The sequence below is a fragment of the Mus caroli genome, unplaced genomic scaffold (assembly GCF_978045245.1).
Source record: "Mus caroli unplaced genomic scaffold, Mus_caroli_1 scaffold_11, whole genome shotgun sequence".
NCBI lineage: Eukaryota > Metazoa > Chordata > Mammalia > Rodentia > Muridae > Mus > Mus caroli.
Genome location: NW_028227266.1, coordinates 51,684,553 through 51,711,832, shown reverse-complemented (window position 1 = coordinate 51,711,832; position 27,280 = coordinate 51,684,553). Strand labels below are relative to the sequence as shown.

Sequence of the window (27,280 nt, the reverse complement as noted above, 5' to 3'; positions counted from 1 at the left end):
TGTCAATGCACACATGCACTGCATAGACATCTATACACGTAAACCCCTGACACACACACACACACACACACACACACACACTAATTAGTAAAATAATTTTTAAAAGAAGAAATTGAGTTCTGTGTAGTTAAATCTTTTAAATCCCATTACTAAAATATTACTTTCATTTGGTCCATTCTTATTTTTGAAAATTTTGACTGTGAATTTAAAAACAATTTTCATGCCAGACAGTGGTGGCACATGTCTTTAATCCCAGCACTGAGGAGGCAAAGGAAGGTGGATTTCTGAATTTGAGGCCAGCCTGGTCTATAGAGTGAGTTGCAGGACAGCCAGGGCTATACAGAGAAATCCTGTCTAGAAAAAAAAAGAAAAGGAAAAAATATGGTTTCCTTTTTCTTTTCTTTTCTTTCTTTCTTTCTTTTTTTTCTTTTTTCAAGACAGTGTTTCTCTGTTTAACAGCCCTAGCTGTCCTGGACTGGCTTTGGAGACCAGGTTGGCCTTGGACTCACGGAGATTTGCCTGCCTCTGCCTCCTGAGTGCTGGAATTAAACGTGCACACCACCATCTCCTGTCTCAACACCCATCCTACACAGCAAAACAAGAAGTGCTGGGAGTGTGATTCTTTGAATCTGTCCTTTTTTTTTTTCTTCGAGACAGGGTTTCTCTGTATAGCCCTGGCTGTCCTGGAACTCACTTTGAAGACCAAATCTGTCCTCTTCTTGTATCAAGTCCAAGTGAGACAGCAGTCCCTGCCATCGGAGTTAGTTGTTACACCACAGCTGTTACACCTTAAATAGGGGTTGGAACACTCTCCAACCATCTCCATTTCTGCAAGCAGAACAGCGGCCATTAGAGGGAACCAGAGTGCCAGGTTGAAGAACCGATCTAAAATTCTTGCCTTGTCTGTAGCTACTTAAGGTAGAATAAACCTGACATGGACACTGAACCAAAGGGGTCTAGAAGGCAAACAAACAGGTCAAATGGAAACATCAGAAAATCCAGAACAACCTCCAGGTTTATCACTCCTGTACCACGGGAAGAGAGTTGAGGGAAAACTCTTGCTAATTATGGTCAAAGTCTATCAGGGGTCCCCTTCTCTGACCTTGTCTGAGGAATTCAATCCCCCATCCCTCCATCTCTACCTGCAGAATATCTCCTAGCCTTAGTTAGATTACAGGTTCAACTTCCTTTCTCCTTCAGGACCCAAGATTCCTGAAATGCTTGAAAAGCTTTCCTATGCCGATGAGGTATTTCGATACCCTAACCCATCCCGGATGTTACCACCCCAAGTTCCCAAAATTACAGAAGCCTTCAATCATTCCAAGTAAAGTTGATCTGCCTCCCTGCAGCTGGTCTTGGTGTGCTATTACCAAACATACTCACAGGGTTTCCGAACCCCTCAATTTCCTCCCCTGTGTAGCCTTTGCCCTCGTGAACACACCAATGATCCTGAGGGCAGGGAGTTGAAAGGTCAGGAGAATAAGGCAAGGCAGATCATCTTTAGATAAGGGGCAAAGAGGAAATAGTTTTGGAGGAGGCAGCCTCAGGGGAGAAGGAAAAAATTAGGCTTTGCTTTGCAGGGTAAGATTCACATCTAGAGTCTTTTGTTTCTGTTTTCGTTCATATCCCCATTCCACCCCCTGAAACCATCCTTCAGACAGAATAAGTAAGCATCCAGTCACAAATTGGAGCCCCAATTCTGTCAATCACCCATACTATGGTGGTGAAGAGGTCAGTTCAGCTGCTAGAAGATTCCATTGGACTCCACCCCCCCCCCTTGGGTGGATGACACTTTTTGGACGTTGGACAGACTGAAAGACAAATTAATTATTCTTTCCCACCTCACAGGTTCTGGCCATAAGGAAGAAAGAAGCACGGGAGGAGAGATCTGGACCTGTGAAACTTTGGTCCTCCAAGACCCTTCAACAGCAGAACTATTACTCAAGACCCCCCTCCTCCAAATCTCCCTACCCTTGCCCCTATGGCCCCGCCAGCACCCGTTCTGGCATCCTCAGCCCATACAAGTCTGGGGTCATTGCACCCCATCTTTACTGGAGGGAGGAACGGGAGGAGACCTGAGAGCCACCTCCCTTGATACCGCGATGGCTCTCTCACTTGAGGGCATATGGGCTTCCTATGGGCAATTAGGCTAAGCAATATTGGCCCTTCTCTTTGGCTGACTTATACAACTGGAAAGCCCAACCACCACCACCCTTTTCCCAAAGGGCCAGTTAATCTCTTTGAGACTGTTTTATTTATAATGCAGGAGGCCAGAAGCCAGAGACATGGGGGCACAATTGACCAGGCTGTCATGGACAATGGGCTTTCCCTGACTAGACTTGACTAGGACTTTAATATGGCAAAAGGTAAGGGGCACCTAAAGGTCCACCACCAGGCTCCACTGGCAGGTCTCAAGGGGGCTGCATGACGACCCACAAATTTAAACAAGGTACGTGAGGTTAAGCAGAGACCAGATGAGTCACCCACCTGCAGTCCTTCTAGTCCTTCTAGAGCAGCTCATGGAGCCATTTACTCAATATACACCCTATGACCCCAGCAGCAAAGAGCATAAAGCTACTGTGACAGTGGCTTTTATAGACCAGGCTAGTAGAGATATCAGGAAAAATATTCAGAGGCTAGAAAGACAGGATAAGCCATTGAGGGATTTAGTGTAGGTTGCTGAGAAAGTTTACCATTACAGGGAAACAGAGAAAGAGAAGGAGCAGAGAAACAAAATGAAAGAAAAGGGAAGGGACAGGGAAGGAATCTACAGAAAGTCTGGGCTACAGTAGTTAGGGAAAACAGAGAAGAGAGACTCCAACCAGAGAGAGACAGAAAATCCCTTAAAAAGGACCAGTGCGCATGCTGCAAAGAGAGAGGCTGCTGGGCTTGAGAATGCGCTAACAAACAGAAGCTGGGAGCAGGAAGTCCCAGGCCTTAGGAAAAGCACCCCCAAAAGGCAAAGGTCTTAGCCCTGGATAAAGACAGTGATTAGGGGAGACAGGGCTTGGACCCCCTCCCAAAACCCAGGATAACTCTGGGAGTAGAGAGGAAACCCACTCAATCCTTGGTGGACACAGGGCTCAACACTTAGTCTTCCAAGCTGATGGCCATTTCCAAGGAGAGAGCTTGGGTCCAAGAAGCCACTGGCACCAAAATATATTCATGGACTACCCGAAGAACAGTGGACCTAGGGATGGGCCGGGTATCCCATTCTTTTAGGGTTGCCCCAGACTGTCCCTACACTCTGTTGGGACATACTCTCCAAAATGGGGGCCCACATACACTCCCTGCTGGCCCAAAAGGAGACCTCTCAAACTGATGCCTGCTGAAAGCCGAGGCTAGCTGGTTTATAGATGGGAGCAATTTTCTCCATGAATGTCAGAGACAAGCAGGTACTGCTGTGGTGGATGGCACAAAAGTCATCTGGGCAGAACCTCTACCTCCCCCCCCCCCACACACACACCTCTATCCCATGGCACATGGACACAGGAAGTGGAGCTAATTACCCTCACCAAGGCCTTGGAACTTGGAGCCAGCAAGAAAATTAACATCCATGTGGATAGCAGGTGTGCCTTTGCCACAGCCCACGTCCACAGAACTCTCTCTGTAGACCAGGTTCTCCTCCAACCTTGCCTCTGTCTCCCAAGTGCTGGGATTAAAAGTGTGTGCTACCACTGCCTGGTTCTTAATAAGGCTCTTCATGTTACACTGAGAAATGATATGCATCCCTTGGTGCGCAGTGGCATGACTGTTGGGGATGTAAACAACTAATTTTAGGATTGAGCTTCTAGTCTATTCCACAAGAGAAAACTTAGACACAGTGCTGTAACAAAGGACAAAATGCCAGTGGCTGGGAAGGTCTTAGGCCTCAGTGGGGAAGCAACTGCTACTGCACTGTTAAGTGAGTATGATGTGCCTAGTAAATTGCCTTTTAAACATTTGTGATTATACACATAATTACTGCCGCTGTCAGCCTAGTTTGTCCTGGAGGGATTTCCTTTCCTGCAGTGTACGCAGAGACTCGTTAACCAGTTAGCTAACCTCCTGAGAATAACTGTGGCTGTGGCAGAATGGCCCGGTGTTCAGCTTCCCATGGAAGGAAACAACCGGGTACCTACAATTACCACCCACACCTCCCAATAAGCTCAGAGAACATCATAGAAGTAAGGATGGAAAGAATATAGCCAAAGGGAGGGATGGCAGGTTGTGTGGCTACTACTCCTTGATTGAAACATTTCTTCCTAAAAGGATGGAGGCTAATGAGACTCAAGAAGCCGAGGTTAAAGTTCAAAGCTTAGAAACTGTATTGGCTGGTGTTCTCTTGTGTTACCCCAAACACCTGTTTGCCATGTCCCGCTTATAGGCTAAAGGAAGTCTGCCTCCAGCTGGCTCTGATTGGTAATAAAGACTTGCCTTACAGCCAATGGCTGGGCCGATGGAGAGAGGGCAGGACCTCGAGAGAAGAAGGACTGGATATAAGAACACCAAGAGAGCAAGGCCAAACAGCTTTGCCTTGTTCGTGTAAGAAGTCGGGTAAGTGGGCACTGGCTACCCGGGTAGCAGGGGAAAGTTTAGGAGTGCCCAATCTTTGAGCTAGCCATGGCATGTCAAAATTAACTTACGTACATGTGTGTTGTATGTGTATCTCTCTGTGTATATGTATGTGAGTACAGAGGCCCTGGGAGGCTGGAAGCATTAGATCCACACAGAACTGGAGCTATGGATGTTTGCCACCAAATGTGGATGTTGGAACCAGAACTCCTGGATCTTTTCAGACAGCCGGTATGTTTTTTACCCCAGAGTCATCTCTCTGGACTATTCTCCCTTCTATTTTTGCATCCTTGGCTTTTTTTTCTTCTTCACTGTTCTTTTCACAATGTTTAATTAATACTTAAGGTTTCTGCCATGAGTGATAAATTCCAGCATTCAGTAATTAATCTATTAAAATGTATGGAATCAGCTGAGGTGGTGGCAAACTCTAATCCCAGCACTCAGGAGATAGAGGCAGGCAGATCTCCGAGTTCAAGGCCATCCTGTTTAAAGAGCAAGTTCCAGGAGAGTCAGAGCTACACAGAGAAATCTTTCTGTTGTGAAAAACAACAGAACAAAACCAAAAATGAATAGAATTATGTTTTTTTGTTTGTTTGTTTTGGTTTTTTTCTTTTTTTTTTTTAAGATTTATTTATTATATGTAAGTACACTGTAGCTGTCTTCAGACACTCCAGAAGAGGGCGCCAGATCTCCTTACGGATGGTTGTGAGCCACCATGTGGTTGCTGGGATTTGAACTCTGGACCTTTGGAAGAGCAGTCGGGTGCTCTTACCCACTGAGCCATCTCACCAGCCCTGGTTTTTTTTTTTTTTTTTTTTTTTTTTTTTTTTTGAGGCAGGGTTTCTCTGTGTAGCCCTGGCTGTCCTGAAACTCACTCTGTAGACCAGGCTGGCCTTGAACTCAGAAATCCACCTGCCTCTGCCTTCCAAGTGCTGGGATTAAAGGCGTGTGCCACCACACCTGGCTCTCATGTCATTTTTTTTTTGTTGTTGTTTTGTTTTGTTTTGTTGAGACAGGGTTTCTCTGTGTAGCCCTGGCTGTCCTGGCACTCACTTTGTAGACCAGGCTGGCCTCGAACTCAGAAATCTGCCTGCCTCTGCCTCCCAAGTGCTGGGATTAAAGATGTGCGCCACCACGCCCGGCTGCCATGGAGGGATGTTGAGAAACTTTTGTATTTTTGGTTTTTTTTTTTGACCTAGCTGTTCTGAAACTTGCTCTGTAGACCAGGCTGTCCCCAATCTTACGGAGATCCTCCTTCCTCTGCTTTGAGTACTGGGACTAAAATTGTTGGGCAGTGAGAGATGAGTTTCAAAGAAACAAATTTGATACCAGGTGGTGGTTTCCCACACCTTTAATCCCAACACTTGGGAGGCAGAGGCACCTCCCTCCACTCTCTGAGTTCAAGACCAGCTTGGTCTACAGATGGAGTTTCAGTACAGCCAGGGCTACATAGAGAAACTCCGTCAAACACCAAACCAACCAACAAAGCAAGCAACTAAACCCCCAAAGGGTAGGATTATGAATTTGCATAATGCATTAAATAACAGCTAACCTGAGAGATCCCTGTATAAATTACATTCTCTTCCCTTGATCAGAGATTCGTGATCGGAAGCGATGCAATTTGGAGAAAATACTATAGGGTGCTTTAGGATATATCTTAAGGAACCCAAGATTAACAATCACTTCTTGAACAAGCCGGGTTTTTTTTTTTTTTTATCGGAATAACAGTACGTTTGTGCATAATTTACTGGGCGCCTTCTCCCTGTCAGCCTTTCCTGAGGACAGCAGTAAGAAACCTTCCAGACTAATCTAATCCCGAGCTCTGAATAGCCATCCCGATCTGGGGCGAGCGCGTGAGGGCTGCGCCGGCTCCAGCCAGCAGAGGGCGCGCTCCCACCCTCTGCGCGGGCCTCGGGACCCAGTGGCTTGCTGTCGCCTGGGTTGCTCCCGAGCACGCCCCCGCCCGCCGCGTCACGTGACGCCGCCACGGAACCTGAGGTGCGGGCCCTAAGCCGAGCTAAAGTCGTTGCCGGCGGCCGAGGCGGGTGCAAGCCCAGCGGCAGAAGTGAAGGCGAGCTGGGGAGGCCCGGGGAAGTGGCTACTACCTCTTCCCGGTCAGGTCGGCTCCCGGTCCCTTCCCACCATTCGCCGCTCGCGTCTCCTCAAGCGTTTGCATGCGCTCTCTCGCGTGGGCAGGCCGGGGTGACCATGTAGCTGGAAAGCCCGAGGAAGCACGGGTGCCCGGGACGAGCTCGGCGCTGACGGCACGCCGCTCCGGCGTCCCCCGCATCCCCCGCCGCGGCCTGCGGGGTCCTGCTGGGAACCCCGGCCTCTCGAGGAGGCCTGGCCCCGAGCGCCGCCAAGTCTCGCCGCGTCTCGCGAGAGTCCAAGTTGAGAACATGGCGACGTCTAATCTGTTAAAGGTAAGCCCCCCGGCTGCAGCCCGGCTTCTGCCCGGCCACCGACGCGCTCGGCTCCCGGGGAAGGACCGGGCTCCGTGTGAGCGGCAAGATGTGTGTGAGGAGAGCAGCGGTTCGGGGTTGTCCACCGGAACGAGCCGGGGTGGCTGTTGCCCTAGCACCCCGACGCCGGGCCCTGGCCTCGGGGTCCAGAGGACCTGGTGGGTTCCTCCCGCCGGCTGACCGACTCGCAGCGATGCTTTCAAGGGACCAACCCCCGGCTGGGAGCGAGAGCAGTGTCGCTGGGCCGTACCAACCCCTCATTGTGACTCTTGGGGCCCGTCCCTTCTGAATGGAGTGTCAAAGACATAAATAGGGAAAAAAATTCCAGCAAAATGCTGCCTAGCAGGTTTCAATGGCTGGTCCCCCCCATACTTCCCCAACCCCATTCCTTAATTCCTGTTCGCACTCTGCAGGTCAGACAGCAGTCAGTGCCTGCCTGCCACTTCACCCCTTTCCTCCCTTCTCTGAATGTCACACCTTCCCACCAGTTCTCTCACGCCTGACCGTCTATTTCCACCTTTTCCCTGTCCCTTGAGGAACTGTCTCCCAATCCCGACCTCCCTTATAGGACATCGATGGCACCCGATCAAGTGCTGCCGTCCATCCTTTTAGGGTGTAGAAAAGTTTTCATTTAAAGAAAGCATTGAAAAGTTGTAAATGCCAGGAGAGTCCCGGGGCGAGCAGGTTATGTAGAATCATTTAAAAAAAAAAAAATGAGGATTGAGGAAGACACGAGGCGAGTTTGTGTTTTTTAGTAAGAATTCTGACCTGAAATTACTAACTGAAATATGGGACTAGTGATTACCCGAGGGGACATAAATACTATGTTCTCAGGCTGTGTGAATGAATGAATGAATGAATGAATAATAATAATAATAATAATAATAATAGAAAAGGCTACCTCTCCCCTAAAAAAGGGTCTCATTGGCCCCGTCTTGCCTGAACTTGCTGTGTAACCTAGCTGGCCTTGAATTCACAGAAATCCTTTGTCTACACTGAGACTGAGGGGAATGAAAAGGCCTACCTGACCCAGCTAGGAGTAAAGATAACTAGGATGATTTTTAAAGCTCTGAGTTCCAATATGGTAGCACAGACCTTTAGTCCCAACATTCTTTTTTTTTTTTAAGATTTATTTAAGTATATGAGTACACTATAGCTGTACAGATGGTTCTGAGCCATCATGTGGTTGTTGGGATTTGAACTCAGGACCTCTGCTCACCCCAGCCCCACTTGCTCTGGCCCAAAGCTTTATTTATTGTTATATGTAAGTACACTGCAGCTGTCTTCAGACACACCAGAAGAGGGCCTCAGGTCCTATTACAGATAATTGTGAGCCACCATGTGGTTGCTGGGATTTGAACTCAGGACCCAGGAAGAGCAGTCAGTGCTCTTAACCACTGAGCCATCTCACCAGCCCTAGTCCCAACATTTTTGAAGCTGAGGGAGGCTGATCTCTGAATCTAGGCCAGTCAGGGCTGTCATTAGAGCCTGACTCAAAGCAAGAAAGAAAAAGAAGTACTGTAACTTCATGACAATATATTGGAAAAACCAGTAACTGACTGAGCCAGATATATGAATTTTCAAAAAGATCTTTGTAGCTTTGCCTGATCTTGGTACTCACTGTGTAGACCAGGCTGCTCTTGAACTTAAGAGAGGTTTGTATAGTGCTGGGATTCAGGGTGTTCCCCACAAGGCCTGGCTAATAGTCTGATTTTAGATAGCTAGTACTGTTGTAATATGAAGGACATAATAAACAGACATTTGATTCTGTTATCTACATTGTCAAACATTTACCTATTTTAGTTGTTGGCACTTTTGGGGAGAGGATTCCAAATACTCATATTTTGAAAAGTACTAATCATAAAATGGGGAGACTGAAGTTTGTCTTTGGAATATGTGAGGACCAGCCAGGGTCTGTCTGTGATTTAATTTAGGGGATTTTAAATTCAGGGCTGTTACTACCTTGAGTAGCTATAGAGCTTACTGGGGAGTGGCCAAATTAGCATATTTTTTGTTGGATTAGTATATTGGCTTATTTGAGAAATGCCTTGGACTTCCACAAGTAGATTTTACCAAAGAGAAAATTAGCCTGTCCATCGGTCAGAAAGGGGAGATGTAGGCCAGACAAGAATCGTTTGAGTCAGTACCAGATCTACCAGCTGTACCTGACACATGCTCAGTAACGAGCCCTAGTCCCTTCAGGCGGGAAATTCCAGTTTGCTGTGACTTGCAGAAAGGTGGTGTTTTTGTTTTGTCTCATTTGTTTGGGGTTAGGTTGTTTTGTTTTTATAGTTGACAGAATTCAGAGAAATAACTACTAGTACATTTGAGAAAATAAGATTAGAAACTTTATGAAATTTCTAAGAATCTGATGCAATAAGATCTGCTTTTATATTGGCATTTTATTTTATTTGGGATCATGTTTTCTGGTGAGATCAAGTGAACTGTCAATTGGATTTTGGCAATTTTTTTGAGTCTGTAGTGCATATTTGACATACAGTTTGCACCTGGTTGAATCTTCTGACTCCTTTTCATATGGGACCTATCCCTGTTTTCCTTACACAGTCTAGCTGTAGAGCATTTCATCACAGCCCCATTTCATCTCCTACTTTGGATTACTTGATACTTAATTCTGCCTGTTCTTTTTCTTTTGTAGTTGTCATCTGAGCCCAGAGTGCTCATTCTCTTCAGTTTCAGTTGATTCTTCTACTCCAAACAGCAATTGTTCAAATGTTTTCACTCCTCTTAGTTCCTAACACTAACCAGCAGTGTCCACATTCATTTATTTCCCTTGACCACTACCATGGGTTTTTCTGATTTCCCCATATTACCACAGCTCTTTTTCAGGTTGCCCTCCACCTGTTTTGTTGAGCCTGCAGTGTCCTCCTGGACTTGGTGGTGTGTCTCCCTCTTGCTGCTCTTTTCTTTTCCCCTGGGTAACTATAAGAAGGCCTTGTATCTCTTGTATAAGCCTGTAAGACTTTGCCCGTGGGCCCTTTGTAGCCCTCTTTTCCCTTAATTGGCCCATTCAGTTACCTTGAAGCTGTCAGATGTTAAGAGCCTGAACAGTAGGGATATCCTGATTGCCAAACCAGATTAGATTCTTCTTGATAAGCTTCATCCTTTTGTCAGGTATTACATCTCATTCTCTGTTGTTTCTCTCTTTTTTTATGTGATTTTTTTTTCTCCTTGTTTTTACTGTCTTCCACAATCACTTGTTTTTCACTAACATACAAATTATTTCTCTGGATTCAATCTTTAGCTTTCTGTCTTTGTATTTTGTTGTTCTGGTGCAGTTACAACACCTCTTTCATAATTTTATCTCTTAGTGCTAATCTGATCTCTAGACCAAATTAGGTTTCTGACCTTATCACTTTCTTGCTTAGCTATGGTCCATCCTGCCAATCATTTTAAACCATCTCAGTTGGATCTTTCAACAAGAAACTGAAAAGGAACTGAAATGGGATGCCCAGCTTTCTCTCAGTGAAAACTTTCATCATTTGGACAGAATATAAAAGTACAAACAAGCAAGTCTAAGTGTCTAGTATTTATTCATTCTTAAAGTATTTTATTAGATACCAACATGTAACGGTACCCTAAGGAATTCAAAGACAGACATAATAATGCCCATGCTCTATGGAAATTTGCCATATTGAAGAAGATTGTACTGATGGTTTTCTCTTAAGGCAGGAGAAGTTTCAGAAATGTTACTGTGTGCTATTTGTGCCTTACATATTGAAATATTTTTGATGGGATGATGAAAGAAAACTAGGAAGAGAGCATTGGAGGGAATTTTGAAGAGTGGATGCTGTGTGTTTGCATATGCATATGTTTGGATGTGGAAGGCAGAGTCAACCCAGGAGCTGTCCACCTTGTTTTTTGACTGGCTCTCTCTCACTTGCTTAGAATTTTCCAGTTACCCTAGATTGGCTGGGAGGGAGTCTTGGGGATACACATGCCACTCTTTCACTAGCACTGGGCTTACACAGAAAGGCCACCATACTCAGTGGTTTGGTTTGGCGGTTTGTTTGTTTGTTTGTTTGAGACAGGGTTTCTCTGTGAAACAGAGCTCTGGCTGTCTTGGACTGGCTTTGTAGACAGGGTTGGCCTCAAAGATCCTTCTCCTTCTGCCTCCCAGTGCCCAGTCTTTTTTTTTTTTTTTTTTTAAATAAGAATTCTCGGGGCTGGAGAGATGACCCAGTGGTTAAGAGCACTGTCTGCTCTTTCAGAGGTCCTGAGTTCAATTCCCAGTAACCACATGGTGGCTTACAACCATTTGTAATGATATCTGATGCCCTCTTCTGGTGTGTCTGAAGACATCGACAGTGTGCTCACATACATAAAATAAATAAATCTTTAAAAGGGGGGGGGGTCTGGATGATTAAATTCATGTCTTCTCATTTTTGTAGAGCAAGTACATACCAACTGAGCCATCATGCAATACTCTGTAGCATCTTGAATTTTGATTGTAAGACTTGCATTGCTTAACTTTATAATTGCCAAAAGTGCCTGTATAGAATGATTTAGTTGAAATGAAAAGGAGAAGGGAGTGTGATAGCATGCACTGGGTGAGGGTGGGGCGGAGGCGATAGGTGGATCTCTGGGTTTGATGCCAGCTAGGTCATCTGAGATTTATAGTGAAACCTTGTCTCAAAAAGAGGGATAGTAGTTGGGGAGATAACTCAGCAGTTAAGAGCACTGGTTGTTCTTGCAGATGATGTGGGTTCAGCTCCCAGCACCCACCTTGTGTCTTATATGTAACTGCCTGTAAAAGAGAACCAATGCTTTCTTCTGCCCTCTGCAGGCAACTACACATGCACTTAAGTACACACAGACGGACACACATAAATACAATATTTTTTTTAGAAGGAGAAGTGAAGTTACAGGACAATATTAGCAGTAGAAAAAGTAATCGGAAGCCAGGCATAAGGTTAGCACGTAATGTATACTTTGGGATCATAAATCTGGCCAAGCTCATTAGCTAGCTCCACGAGGAGAACAAAATTAATCTTTCAATTTACCTAAGTTTTTCTGTTTAGACAGGGCCTAACTCTGTAGCTTTTATTGTCCCGGAATTTGCTTTGTAGATCAGACTGGCCTGGAACTCAGATTCAGACAGGGCTTCTGCCTCCTACGTGCTAGAACTTAAAGGAATATGCCATTGTGCCTGGCTCACTTAAATTCTGCAGTTGAAGGGAAAAGGGCTCAGCTAATTCTGGTGTTTATCTCTCAGTGTCTTTATAATATTACTAGGTGATAGCAGTAGGCCCTTGGGGCAAGGCCTTGGGGTAACCTTTGTAAGTGACTAGAAGAAACATCACTTCCTGTTAGTCTTATATGACGCCATAGACCCTTTTACATTTTTACATGAATTTATCATTTGATTAAGCCTGCTGATCCTGAATTCTAGTGGGTTCAGTAGGTCTATGGTAGGTTTAATGTTTTAGGTAAAATTATTACCCCAGAAGATTTGATGTAGGTTGTCAGAGAATATGTTGAAAAATGGTTTCTGAAGTATATAATTTAGAAGGTTTGCTGATTTCATGCAGTATCTGAACATCAGGTTAAGAACTTGTGGTAGCAGTGGTGGCACACGCCTTTAATCCAAGCACTGGGAAGCAGAGGTGGTGGCACACGCCTTTAATCCCAGCACTGGGAAGCAGAGGCAGGCAGATCTCTTGTGAGTTTCAAGGCCAGACTGGTCTACAGAGCAAATTCCAGGACAGCTAGCTCTACTAAAATAAAAATCAACAAATAGAACAAAAAGAATCCTACAATAAATAATTAGACTAAGCAGTATCCTTAAAAACATTTGTGTGGTCTGGCAAGTCAGACCAGCTACTCACGCTCTTGCTGCCAGGCCTGAGAACTTGAGTTCAGTCCTCTGCGACTCTCATGGTAGAAGAGAACCTACATTCAGAAATTGTCCTCTGACCTCCAAATGCACCCGCATAGGAAGATGTAAAGTAAATAGGTAGAACTTTAAAAAGTAAATTATATAAAAACAAATCATAAGTTTCATAAAATAGTCCTACTTTACTAGAAAATGAATGGGAGGGGGAGGAGTCAAAAAAGAAAAGAAATGAATGAAATTTATTGGCCAGAACAAGTTGTATAAATACATTTAGCCTGAATAAGAGCTAAGCTCTTGACTGGTACAAATGAGGTTGTTCCCTCTTTCTGTCTAGTACCTGACTAATTTGTTTTTTCCTCCTAATAAGATAAATAAATAAATAAAAAGCTGGGCGTGGTGGCGCATGCCTTTAATCCCAGCACTCGGGAGGCAGAGGCAGGCGTATTTCTGACTTTGAGGCCAGCCTGGTCTACACAGTGAGTTCCAGGACAGCCAGGGCTACACAGAGAAACCCTGTCTTGGAAAAAAAAAAAAAAAAAAGATGATATTCATAGGACAAAATGGTTAGGATGAACTAGTATTTTGATATACTTATTTGATAATGCTCATTTAAATCTTTGTATATGTTTCCTTTGTGTCTCAGGCTGCTCTCAAATTTGATGTCAAGATTTTATTAGCATTGTAAGATGAAATATTTTCTTTTGGCATTGATTTCAACCAACTGTGGATCAAAGTACTTTTTTAAAGTACTTAAAAAAATTTAGACTTTTACACGTATACAGATATTTTCCTTGTCACTTGGTAATTATTTATATAACATGATATATTAAGAATTAGAAGTAAGCTGGGTGGTGATGACCCATACCTTTAAACCCAGCCCTTGGGGAGGCAGAGGTAAATGGATCTCTGAGTTTGAGGCCATCCTGGTCTACAGAACGAGTTCAGGACAGCCAGAGATATATAGAGAAACCCTGTCTTGGTAAAAACAAAACAAAACAGCAGGATTAAAGGTGAGTGGCACCACTGCCTGGTGGGCTTTTGTGGGTTTATAATGTTTTATTTTGTTTCTTTGAACTGGGTCTTTGTAGCTATAGCTTGCCCTAGAACTCACTATGTGGATCAGGCTGGCCTTGAACTCACAGACATTCATCTGTTTCCAAGTTCAGCCACCACACCCAGCCTCCCTCCCTCCCATTTTTAAAAAAACATCCATGGACGTAAATATTTTACATGCATGTATGTGCAATATGTGCATGATTGGTGTCCCTGAAGTCTGCAGCAGGAGTCAGATCCCTTCGAAGTGGAGTTGCAGAGAGTTGTGAGTTAGCGCCGATGCTAGGGTCTTTGCAAGAGTAGCGAGCGCTCTTAAATGTCGCGCTCTCGGCGGCTGACAGCTTTACAGTATGAAGAGTTGAGTACAGCTACAGAATTAGAGGATTAAGTCTCTGTAAGATACCCATTCATTTTCAACACCAGGAAGACTCAGGCTTTACTGCAAGCTGGCATAATTACTGTTATTTGTTATGTAGCTGCAACATTCAGTTCAAGATCAGCTTAAGAGAGAGAAGTATAGGACGGAGTCTAGGAGGTCCCAAGTGTAGCTTCTGTTATCCTTCCTGTGGTCAGTGTATGACAATATACACAGATTATGCCTAAGGAAGCTAATCTAACTTTCTTCCTGTCCAATAAGTGTGGAATTTCTTCACAAAGACGAGAATGTTTATGTCCATGAGTACTTTGAACTCTACATTGACACAAAGCCCTTCTTTAAATTACATTGTTAATCTTTTAAATTGGCCAGCCCCACTTTTGAGACCATGTTGACCCTGCCAGTCCCCTACCAAAACTACCATTTGTTAGCTTGATCCTTACACAGGACCTAAGGTTAGTTTTAGGTACACATTCCAGTTGACCTGGGATTATCTGCCGGAAGGAACCAAGAGGGAAGGCCACACTCTATAACAAATTCTTCCCTGTACATTCCACTGTATTCTTAGTATTGCTGTCTCTTTCTTCCCCCTTCTCCTAGGATTGACCCCAGGGACTCACGCACAGCCTATAATTCTAACCTATAACTTCAGCCCTGATTTGTGTTTATAGTTATCTTTGATTCCCTGCTATAAGATTAACCCTATAAGAACTCTGTTTTGGAAAGGTATTAATTTTGATCTCTTTATTTTTCTGGGCTTTTTTTTGTTTTGTTTTTTTTCGAGACAGGGTTTCTCTGTATAACCCTGGCTGTCCTGGAACTCACTTTGTCTGGCATCGAACTCAGAAATCCACCTGCCTCTGCCTCCCGAATGCTGGGATTAAAGGCCTGCGCCACTACAGGTGGTCTCGGGCTATCTTTTAAGAGATAGATATTTTTAGATAAAAGTATGTGAAACTTTTGTATTTAATTGATTTAAAATAAGCCATATTTTATCTCTTTTATTTTTAAGAATAAAGGTTCTCTCCAGTTTGAAGACAAGTGGGATTTCATGCGTCCAATTGTTTTGAAGCTTTTACGCCAGGAATCTGTAACAAAACAGCAGTGGTTTGATCTATTTTCGTAAGTAATCCAGTAATTCTGTTTGCTAACAGAGTGGGTTTTGGTGGCTTTCCATACTGGATGGACACTGAGTTTAAATGATAGGAAAACCTGTGTATTGTTACTAGTTGTGTTGGAGATTCCCAAGACAGAGTCTAGGGTCCTTGACTTGCTAGGTGACCTTATAAGCCTGAAAATACAGCGAAAAGACATATGTGTTGAAATCCGGAAGATTTAAAGGGGAGATTAAGCACAGATTCCCAAAAGTCCTTTTCCAGGGGATTCACCTGGGACATTACATTCTTTTTCTTAGATTTGTTTATCTCATTTTATGTGTATGAGTATTTTGCTTGCATATATGTCTATGTAATATATGTGTTCTTGGTACTGGTGGAGGACCGAAGAAAGTGTTGGAACTCCCACTTCCATGGAAATGGAGTTAGTGAGCCACCATGTGGGTGCTAGGAAATGACCTCGGGTCCTCTGCAAAAATAACAAGTGCTCTTAACTGCTGAGACATCTCTCCAGCCTTGGGACATTTAATTTCTTCAGCAGGAAGATTGAAAACATGTGATATGTTATCAAGAGTTAATGAAAGTGGCTATATAGTCATTCAAATTCTGGATTCCTAGGAAGAGTAAGTATAAATTCAGTAAAAATCAGGATGTTTGTGTTATCAGTTTAGATACACTGAACTAGTATTATCATTTCAGGAAGGTTTTATGTAGATGTGGGAACCTGGCAGTTCTCAGATTCCAGTCTAAGGCTAACCTTACAAACAGATTTTTTTAAGGAATTGAATCTCAGGTCTGCTTTGTTACTGCTTAGCCCTTGGCCAAATGTCTAGAGAACAGTTATTGTTAGAAGTCCCTAGGAGGCAGTGTAGCAAGTTTTAACAACCCTATTAATCACAAAGTTCACCTTAGAAGCCAAATGAAATGGTTTTCTCCTTCAGTTTCTATGTGAACTGTTAATTTAATATGTATGAGTGTTTTGCCTGCATATGTACAAGTACACAGTGTGCATGCCGGGTGTCTTTAGAAACCAGAGGAGTATGCCAGATTCCTTGAACAGTTGTCAACCTCCATGTGGCTGATGGGAACTGAATCCCAGACCTGGGAGAGTAACAAACAAGTCTTCCTAATCCCTGAGCCATTTCTATAGAATCCCCACCCCCACATCCTTGGTTTTTTTGTTTGTTTGTTTGTTTGTTTTAAAGATATATATTTCATGTATTTGAGTACACTGTAGCTGTCTTCAGACTCACCAGAAGAGGGCATCAGATCTCATTACAGTTGGTTGTGAGCCACCATGTGGGTACTGGGAATCGAACTCAGGACCTCTGGAGGAGCAGTCAGGGCTTTTAACCGCTGAGCCATCTCTCTAGCTCTTCCCCCAACTCCCTCACATCCTTTTTGAAAAACTAACTTTTGGTCTAGTGATAGAATACTAGCTTAAAATGGACAAGACCTGGTTTAATCCCAGTACTGGGTTGGGAAGGTAGGAACAGGAACTTAGCTAAGGCCTGAAACATTAATTTAGGCACAGAGCCTAAAGCTTCCAGGGCTATAGTCTATAGTGTCTAAAGTCAGGACATTCTATACACGCCTATTTAATTCCAGAGGCCACATTTTTGTTAGCAAGCAAAACCAAATAAGTTGGTTAGTGAAGGTGAATGATTCCAGCAGTGTTGGGAAGCTCTCCCTTGTTGGACTTCCCAGTTCAGTCAGCTCATTCAGCTCAGACCTTGGTATCAGGTGGCTGTTCTGTGTTAGTCTCAGTCTCGCTTACCTGTCACACCACTGAGGTGAGCAAAATTTGCAAGTTTTCTTGATGGCAAGTGCAGAAAGAAGTGGGAGTTGTCTCAGCTGTTTCATCGGCAGTGCAGTAGGTGTGATTGCATCTGGACGGAAACCACTCACAGCAGTTTAGAAAATCAACTGACCATTTTCACTGAAGAAGAGAAAGCTTTGAGCAGTAGTTCTGAAAAAGCACAGCTTAATGACCATTACCTTTACCTGAACTCGCGTCTTCCCAGGTTCTGCTTCGCAGTTTTTTTCATTTATTCAGAGCTATGAGAACAAAAGTATTCATTTAAATAGAAATACAGCATTATAATGTAACTAGAAAGACATGGAGTGTTTATTATGAGTTGGTCAGGTTGAAATCCACAAATTTTACAACTTCTAAGAATAGGTTTAAATTGCAATGGAAAAAGATTCTAAGTTACATGATATATTAAATATTAGAAGATACTCAAACCTTACACGGTCGGCCAATTACCAAGTAGTATAGCTGGGAAAAATTACAACCAAAGTATAGTCAGGGGCTAGGAGAAGATTCAGTAGATACAGTTCTTGCAATGCAAGCGTGAGTACCTGAATTTGATCCCCAGAAATGGTGTGTGTGTATTAATTAATGCATGTGCATGCATAATAAGCCCATGTGTATGTGTATGCAGAGGCCAAAGACTGACAAGGTAGACGGGAAGAAGCAAAGTCTTTTACTTACTAAACCTGGAACTCACCCATTCAACTACATCGGCTTACTGTGCATCCCCACCCCCACCCCACCCCCCCTGCCCGCGTTGGGACTGCAGGCATGCACAACACTCCTGGATAACAAAAAAATTATAGCAATTAACTTTGGGGATAGAGATTAGGAGACAGGGGCATACTTTTGTCATGATTTTGGTGTTTTGTTTGTTGTATTGTTTTTCAACACAAGGTTTTTCTGTGTAGCCCTGGCTGTCTGGGAACTCCTTCTGTAGACCAGGCTTACCTGGAACTCAGAGACCCACCTGCTTCTGCTTCTTGAGTGCTGAGATTAAAGGCTTGTGCAGCCACCACCTGGTTTGTAATACATTTCTATATGACACCAAGAGAATTAAGAAAGCAGCTGGGAGGGAGGTGATGCTGCACATCTTTAATTGCCAGCTCTGGGAAGGCAGGGAGGTGGTTTTCTGTGAACTTGAGACCAGCCTGGTTTACAAGTTCTATGACTGCAGGGGCTGTACAGAGAAACCCTGTCTAAACAAACAACAAAAAAGCAAAAACAAAAAAGAACAACAATGACAATGGAAATAATAGTATTAGAAAGTTACCTGTTTGAGTACCTTACAAAGAGTGCTTACTTCTTACAAAGAGTGGTCCATGGAAACTGTACTAACTGTACATAGAACTTAAGATGAATGTTTGTCTGTGTGCCTATTTCACTACTGATCTTTATCCTTCTGATTTATTTTTACAGGGATGTACATGCTGTCTGTCTCTGGGATGATAAAGGCTCATCAAAAATTCATCAGGCTTTAAAAGAAGATATTCTTGAGTTTATTAAGCAAGCACAGGCTGTAAGTTCTACATTTTCCCATGTTTAATTTACATTCTTTTTCTTTTTAGTGCAGGATGCCAATTACAGAACCTTAGACTCTTGACTAATAAATGAGCATGGACTGGATCAGTGAGCCACAGCTTCACATCCTTAGATTGCTTTGTATGTTTGGGTTGGTTGGTTTTTGAGACAGGTCTAACTGTAGCTCTGGCTGTCCTGGAACTCACTATGGAGACTAGACTGGCTTCAAACTCAAAGAACTGCCTACCTCTGCCTTCTCAGTGCAAGGATTAAAGGCATGTGCGACCATACCTAGCCCCTTGGGTTGCTTTTAAAAACTATATATCTGGTGCTAGAAAGCTGCTCTGGGTTAAGAACATATACTGCTTTTGCAGAGGACAGGAGTTTGGTGCCTAGCACCCATATCAAACACTCCTAAGCTGCTTGTAACTTTGACTCCAGGGGTCCAATGTTTCTAACATGGACACCTTCACTCAAATCAGATAATACAAAACTACACGTAATTAAAAATGAAATAAATATTGAAATTGCATATCTAGCTGGGGAGATGGTTGACTTAATAAAGTAATGGCTTGCAATCACAAGGGTAGGAGTTTGATTCTCAGAACTCAAGTTTAGAAAAAGCCAAGTGTGACCAGTGAGATGGCTTAGTGGTACTTGCCATCAATCCTGACATAACTTGAGTTTAATATCTGAGACCCACATGGTGGACCTACAAGGTAAAAGTTGTCCTCTTGCTTCTATATGTATGCTGTGGAGTTATACCCATCCTGCACATAAGTAAATGAATATAGTATGTGGAGAAAGAGGAACACTCCTCCATTGCTGGTGATATTGCAAGCTGGTACAACCACTCTGGAAATCAGTTTGGTAGTTCCTCAGAAAACTGGACATAGTACTACCTGAGGACCCAGCTATACCACTCCTGGGCATATACCCAGAAGATGCTCCAACATGTAATAAGGACACATGTTCCACTATGTTCATAGCAGCCTTATTTATAATAGCCAGAAGCTGGAAAGAACCCAGATGTCCTTCAACAGAGGAATGGATACAGAAAATGTGGTTGTACCAGCTTGCAATATCATAATTCATAATTGTATGGTTTAGTAATGTGGGCTTGCCTCAGCTAATTTCACCCAAGCTCATAAATGCATTGGTAGTTGGGTCTGCAAGGTTAGGTAGTCCAAGTGAGCACAATGAAGTACCTATTACTCAATGCTATTCTTCTTCAAACAAGTGATCTCACGTTCTCAGGGAAGACATCTAAAAGGTGTTTGTGGGGCCTACAAGATTTCTTCAGGTCTAGGTTTGTAAATGCCACATTGCAGTGGCAACATGGTGTCTGGGTAAAGCTGATCACAAGATCAGCTCCGTGTGAGCAGTGGGAAAATAGAGGACCATTTTTTTTAAAAAGTGAAGTCTATTGATTACCATGTTTAAGCTCTAGGTAATGACTTCAGCACCAATTCCATCCCTGCAAAGAGAAATAATTTACATGTCATAAAATTTACTGTTAACTGGATGTTGTAGGGCATACTTTTAATCCCAGTACTCAGGAGGCAGAGGCAGGCTGATATCTGTGTTGGAAGCTAACCTGCACCACATAGTGAGTTCCAGGCCAGCCCAGGGATACATAGTGAGACCCTGCCTCAAAAAAGGAGTGAAGATGACAGACAAAAACTTAGAAACAAAATACTTCCCTTAAGTGTATGCTGCAGAGAGGTTTAAGTTTATAGCCTCAGCCACTAATTGTACAGTATTTTCACCACCCTCTGAAGAAACAGTACTGTTAACAGACAGACACTCCTGTTACTTCTCAAACCCTGTTCACCACCTCTCTTTCTTTCTCTTTTCTCTCTTTCTTCTTTCCCCTTCCACTTGCCCTGCTGTTCCCAATAAACCTCTTTCACATGGAAAAACAAAACAAAACCCTGTTACACATGAATTTTTTTTTCAATTTTTTTTTTTTTTTTTTTTTTTGGTTTTTCGAGACAGGGTTTCTCTGTGTAGCCCTGGCTGTCCTGGCACTCACTTTGTAGACCAGGGTGGCCTCGAACTCAGAAATCTGCCTGCCTCTGCCTCCTGAGTGCTGGAATTAAAGGCATGCGCCACCACTCCCGGCTTTTTTTTCAATTTTAAGATTAATTTATTTTATATATATGAGTACACTGTAGCTGTCTTCAGATACACAGAAGAGGACATTAGATCCCATTACAGATGGTTGTGAGCCACTATATGGTTGTTGGGAATTGAACTCAGGACCTCTGGAAGAGCAGTCAGTGCTCTTACCCACTGAGCCATTGCTCCAGCCCTGCTTTTTATGCCTCTGAGTGTGTCTGCTCTTGGATTTCATAAACTGATTGATCTTTTATGATCAGTCTTTACTTGGGATAATGTTTTAAAGCTCAGCTGTGTGTTCTTCCCTCTGCAGGAGTACTGCTGGGTTGAGTTGTGTATCACCTCCTGTTTATCCTTCATCAGATAATGGACCTTAACACTCTTATTGTTGTTGTTACTTTGTTTTGTTTTGTAAGTTTATCCTGTAACCCTGACTGTGCTGGAACTTGCTTTGTAAAACAGTCTGGCCTCTAACTCAGAAATCCTTCCTCTCCTACCAACAGCTGGGATTAAGGGCATTCTCCAACAGGCCTGGTTTCCATTTCCTACCTGTTGACTGTTTTGGATAATGTGGCTCTGAACATTTATATACAGGATGTTTATTAGGACATGTGTTTAGTTTTTCTTTTTTTTTTTTTTTTTGGTTTTTCGAGACAGGGTTTCTCTGTGTAGCCCTGGCTGTCCTGGAACTCACTTTGTAGACCAGGCTGGCCTCGGACTCAGAAATCCGCCTGCCTCTGCCTCCCGAGTGCTGGGATTAAAGGTGTGCGCCACCACGCCCGGCTTTAGTTTTTCTTAAACATAATACTTTGTATAATAAATCATGTTTTTAAATTATTGTTTGGCTGCATTCTGTTATTATTTTTTTCAAAGCATTTTAAGTTCATTTCAAGTAGATACAATTTTGTTTTTCAGCGTGTACTGAGCCATCAAGATGACACAGCTTTGCTAAAGGCATATATTGTTGAATGGCGGAAATTCTTCACACAGTGTGATATTTTACCAAAACCTTTTTGTCAACTAGAGGTGACTCTATTGGGTAAACAAAGCAGCAATAAAAAATCAAATATGGAAGACAGTATTGTTCGAAAGGTATGTGTCTCACCCTGTTGTTTCCTGATGTTACCTAATGCCCTAAATGTCATTTATTTATTTATTTATGTTTGTTTATTCATTTATTTATTATGAGTACACTGTTGCTATCTTGAGACACTCCACATCAGATCCCATTACAGATGGTTGTGAGCCACTATGTGGTTGCTGGGAATTGAACTCAGGACCTCTGAAAGAGCAGTTGGTGCTCTTAACCACTGAGCCATCTCTCCAGCCCCCCTAAATGGCTTTAGGAAGAAGGTGTTCATTGATTTATGTCTGCAGACACTTTATGGCTGTTAGATTTTTTTTTTTTTTTGCACTCAAATTTTTGCTTCAGCTTTCCTTATCTTTGTATGTCCTCTTAAACTGTAAGTCTGTTTTCAAACATAACCTCCTCTTTTTTTTCTTCTTTTTAGCTTTTCCTTCCGTATCTTTTTGTTTTATTTCTTTGTACTTTATCTTTTTATGAATTATTCATTTTCTCTTTGAAAAATCATTTCTTCTAATTTTCCATTTAATTATGCTAACCAACTGTTATCTTTATAGTTACTTTATGCTAGTTTAAGCTTGGTATATACTGTTTTTATTTCTTTATAGTGCATGTTTTCTAATTAAAAAACTGTGCCCGGTACCTACTTGTGCTTTAATCCTGTGTGTCACAGGGTTTCTTTCCACTCTAAGATAGTTTTTTAAATTTGTCTACCTACTTACCAGTTACCTTCCTACTAGTGAGACATGAGTGAAACATACACGCTTCTGTGTGTGAGCACTTGCATGCTTCTGTGTGAGCACATACACGCTTCAGAAGCTTTACCACTGAGCTGCAGCTTCAGCCTTAACAAAAGGTGACAAATAAAAACTGCCATTTGAATTTCAAAAACTGTCTGCTGTGATGGCTAGGTTAACAGACCAGCACCAGAATTGTGTGGTCTGGGTGTTACCACCCTATCCTACTCTTACATTGTGCTTTATGTTAAGATACTATAAAATTATGTATAGATGGTTTTTCAGTGCTAGAATTTGCTGCAAACTGAAACATTTCTTTTTAAAGGCAAAAAACCTTTGAAGATGCTGTTTAATGTGTAGCCCATAACCTGACCCTCTTTTGCTTTATTTTGTTGTTATTCCTTTCATTTTTACCATTTTTAAAATTTGCTGCGAGCCTTACTGGTTTACATGAGCATTGTCTCTGGGATCAGGCTTGTTGGGTTCAGATGTGGGCATGTTAGTGCTGCCTGCTGGGCCCCAGCTCTCACCATAGGAAGAGAAGTAGTCCCTACTTTGGGACTGTTATTGGCATTGCGTTAAATGCCATTAAATCTGTGGAAAAAACACAGTGCAGTCCAGGGCATGTGTGTGGTGAGAGTTACAGAATTGTTAACCGTTGTCACCACTCTCCCTGTTACTGATAACTGTGGAACAACCTGACTTGCAGCATCAATGTTTGTTTATTTCTATAATTTTGATAACCCGATAGTAGGAAGATATATACATTTTTATTAAGACCATTAGCATGCATGTGAGTATTCTAAACACAGTTTTCCATATATTACCATATTTAATTTTTATAACAAACACTTGATATTTGGCTATTAGTGTTTTGCACATGAGAAAAGAAATAAATAGCAGAGCTAGGAACCAAATTCTTTTCGGAAGAATTAGTTTTTTGTTTTTTGGATTTTTGAGACAGAGTCTCTATCTTGTTTTGCTGTCCTGGAGCTCACTGTGTAGACCAAGCTAGCCTGAAACTCAGAGAGATCCCCCTGCCTCTGCCTCTGAGTGCTCAGATAAAGGTGGTGTGTGTCCTCATGTTGGTCCTAGTTCTTTACTATTGGTCTAAAGGACCCAATACTGAAGATCTGGTAATAGGATTTCCTTTTCTCCCATTTGTCCTGAGCCCTGAGTATGGTACTTGAGATGTTAATCACTGAAAATGACGCTGTATTTTCTTCTTTCCCAGCTCATGCTTGATACGTGGAATGAGTCAATTTTTTCAAATATAAAGAACAGACTCCAGGATAGTGCAATGAAGCTGGTGCATGCTGAGAGATTAGGGGAAGCTTTTGATTCCCAGCTGGTCATAGGAGTGCGAGAGTCCTACGGTATGTTCCCAACTTTTATGATCACATTTCCATCCTGGAAATCTTAGGATATTATAGTTTGGTCAGACTCCCATGTACTTTCTGTTCCAAATACTTTCTAATTTTAAAATCATACAAATGATATTGACTCTGTGTCTGAGAAACCTGCTAAATTAAAATGTATTTTTCATATTTCCTCTTTATTAACTCCTTGGGTTAACAACTTTCTGGTGTCCTAAATTAGAGAACTGTAAATTGCAACCTACAGCTCATAAAAGGTAACTTTGTTTTATCTAGATATTCTCAGAAGTTAGGTTTCTGTGCATGTTCTCTGCCTTTTCTGCTTCTAACAATGATGCTTGGTTCTATTTTCTCAAATACCTTGTCTCTTCTGACTTAGAGAATGAATGCTTCCTCACCTTCAAATTACCCTCATGCCCCGTCCCTTCCTACTTTTCACACTTGGTTAAGTCCTCACATTCAATGACTCCTAGTAATTGTGCCTCCTTAGTGTAATCGTTTACATAAGGGTCTTTCTTACTGATGCTTCATTTTACTGAATTAGTGTACCTAACAAAATAATCTTCAGTAAATATATTTGTTGAAGTAATGAACTTCAAATCATTTTTTAAATGTTTTTTCCTTTTTTTTTTTTAGATTTATTTATTTTAGATATATGAATACACTATAGCTGTCTTCAGAGATACCAGAATTGGGCATTGGATCCCATTACAAATGGTTGTGAGCCACCATTGCTGGGAATTGAACTCAGGAGCTCTGGAAGAACAGTTAGTGTTCTTAACTGCTGAGCTATCTCTCCAGCCCTATTTTGGTTGTTTAATAAGTCTTTAGATTTTCTTTACTTTATCATTGAAATTGTTTTTATTTCATCTGCTACTTGTCTAGACCTCTTTAAATTCTACACCTAGACTTTTGAAATGATCCTCTTACAGTACTGGAAATGTAACCTTGGGCCTCACATGTGTTCTGTCTAAGCTCTGCTAATAAACTGTTTCCTCAGTCCCCCTTTACATGCGTGTGCCATGCTGTATGTGTGTGAAGGTCAGAGAACAACATTCAGTTCTTTCCATGACGTATGACTCAGGGGCTGAATTCAAGCTATTAGGCATGACAGCAAGCACCTTTGCCTGTCACCATCACACCAGCCTGCTGCTTAGTGGTATCTCAGAGCGGAGTCTCCCCACAACTGTTCTTCACTTCCATTCTTGTAGGCAGCTTAATCAGTATAATTGAGCTTTTGGGCTTCTGGGTATTGATTTTCTTATCTTGACTATGCAAACTCTTGTTTATTCCTGCAGATTCAGATAAAGTAATCAGTTCAGAAGACTCTCTTCTTTTAAAAAGTAGAATATTCCACATTACTATAATATTTGTTAGTTTACTGCTTTGTGCTATGATCTTTGGAACTTTTTTAGAGTCACATAACCATACCTCAGTATGTTATTCATGGGTCATTCTTAAAAATACTCAAAAATGATAAAAGTCACTTTATTTTCTGTTTTTCAGTTAATCTTTGCTCCAACCCCGAGGACAAGCTTCAGATCTATAGGGATAATTTTGAGAAGGCATACTTGGACTCAACAGAGAGGTTTTATAGAACACAGGCACCCTCATATTTACAGCAAAATGGTGTGCAGAATTACATGAAATATGTAAGTCAGAATTCAGTGCATTTCGTAATTTTGACTAGTCTGCTGATAGTCTTAAAATGATTGTTATTTTGCTTCTGGACAGGCAGATGCTAAATTAAAAGAAGAAGAAAAAAGAGCACTCCGATACTTAGAAACACGACGAGAGTGTAACTCTGTGGAAGCAGTAAGTAATGTGACTGTACTTTCTGGGACTGTGAAGTCATAGCACAGGGACGACAATACACCAGTGACACCACGTCTTTGTTGTATGTATGTATGTATGTATGTATGCATGCACTGTTCCTGACTTGCATCCTTGGAGATGAGGTGGTCTTAGATATCTGGAACTGGTAGTTGTTTTTTGTTTTTTTGTTTTTGTTTGTTTTGAGACAGGATTTTTCCATCTGTCCTGGAACTCACCCTGTAGACTAGGCTGGCCTTGAACTCAGAAATCAGCCTGCCTCTGCCTCCCAAGTGCTGGGATTAAAGGTGTGCGCCACCACAGCCGGGCTGAAACTGGTAGTTGTACATCAACATGTACATGTTGGAAATTGAATCTGAATTCTCTGGAAGAGCAGACTGTGCTCATAACTGCTGAGTCATCTCTCCAGCCTACCACACTGCTCTTTGTTATGCCTTTAACTAGTATTGGTAACTGGTTATAATTCTCATCCCAGGTGAGAAAAGTAATCTGCAAAGGTATCCTAGTCTGTATTCTAGTCTTTACTGCATGCAATGTACAGTATTTCAGCTTTGGTCATCCTCCTTAAATATGTTTTGTTTATATCAAAAACACATGTTCTATACATAGCTAAAAACAAATCAGTGGGATTACTCATGACCTTTTTTTTGAGTTCTTTTGTCTTGATTGATAGTCATGATAACTTACTCTTTGTTCAGATATAACACTGAGTAGAGTCTTTGAACATGGTTTTTCTTGAAGAGGCCTACTTGTTCATTATTCATAGTATATTTGGATTTTAGTCATTAAAGTAATTTTGTTTTGTTTTGTTTTTCAAGACACGGTTTCTCTATATAGTTCTTGCTGTCCTGGAACTCACTTTGTAGACCAGGCTGGCCTCGAACTCAGAAATCCACCTGCCTCTGCCTCCCAAGTGCTGGAATTAAAGGTGTGCGCCACCAAGCCTGGCTCAAAGTAATTTTGATGCAGGCAAAGAAAAGGTGAAAAGTTGAGGCTAATTTAGTGGTTGTTTATAGAAAATTTTATAGAAATTTGTAGCCAGGCCCTGACTTACTCAGAAGTCAGGGCCATTTTTTGTTTGTTTTATTTTTAAGATTTATTTATTTATTTAATGTATATGAGTACACTGTAGATGTTTACAGACACACCAGAGGAGGGCATTGGTTCTTGCTACGGATGGTTGTGAGCCACCATGTGGTTGCTGGGATTTGAACTCAGGACCTTTGGAAGAGCAGTCAGTGCTCTTAACTACTGAGCCATCTCTCTAGCCCCCAACAGGGCCGTTTATTAAACGAGTATGCCATGATCAGAATTACTTACTCTTTGTGGCCTGGGGAAGTGACTACGTGGGTACTGTGCTTGGTATGCAACTGAATTA

The 27,280-nt window shown here is 42.2% G+C and overlaps 1 protein-coding gene across 1 annotated transcript in view; it reads left to right on the top strand.

Moving 5' to 3' along the window:
* The first annotated feature begins 6,694 nt into the window (after window positions 1-6,694).
* Window positions 6,695-27,280, top strand: part of Cul5 (cullin 5) — a 42,993-nt gene continuing 22,407 nt past the window's right edge. Inside the window, exons 1-7 of the mRNA XM_021171863.3 lie at window positions 6,695-6,977; window positions 15,312-15,421; window positions 18,650-18,749; window positions 21,788-21,964; window positions 23,928-24,069; window positions 25,576-25,721; window positions 25,804-25,884. Of these exons, the coding sequence (XP_021027522.1) occupies window positions 6,729-6,977; window positions 15,312-15,421; window positions 18,650-18,749; window positions 21,788-21,964; window positions 23,928-24,069; window positions 25,576-25,721; window positions 25,804-25,884 (1,005 nt within the window). The 5' untranslated portion in view covers window positions 6,695-6,728. The remainder of the gene's footprint in view (window positions 6,978-15,311; window positions 15,422-18,649; window positions 18,750-21,787; window positions 21,965-23,927; window positions 24,070-25,575; window positions 25,722-25,803; window positions 25,885-27,280) is intronic.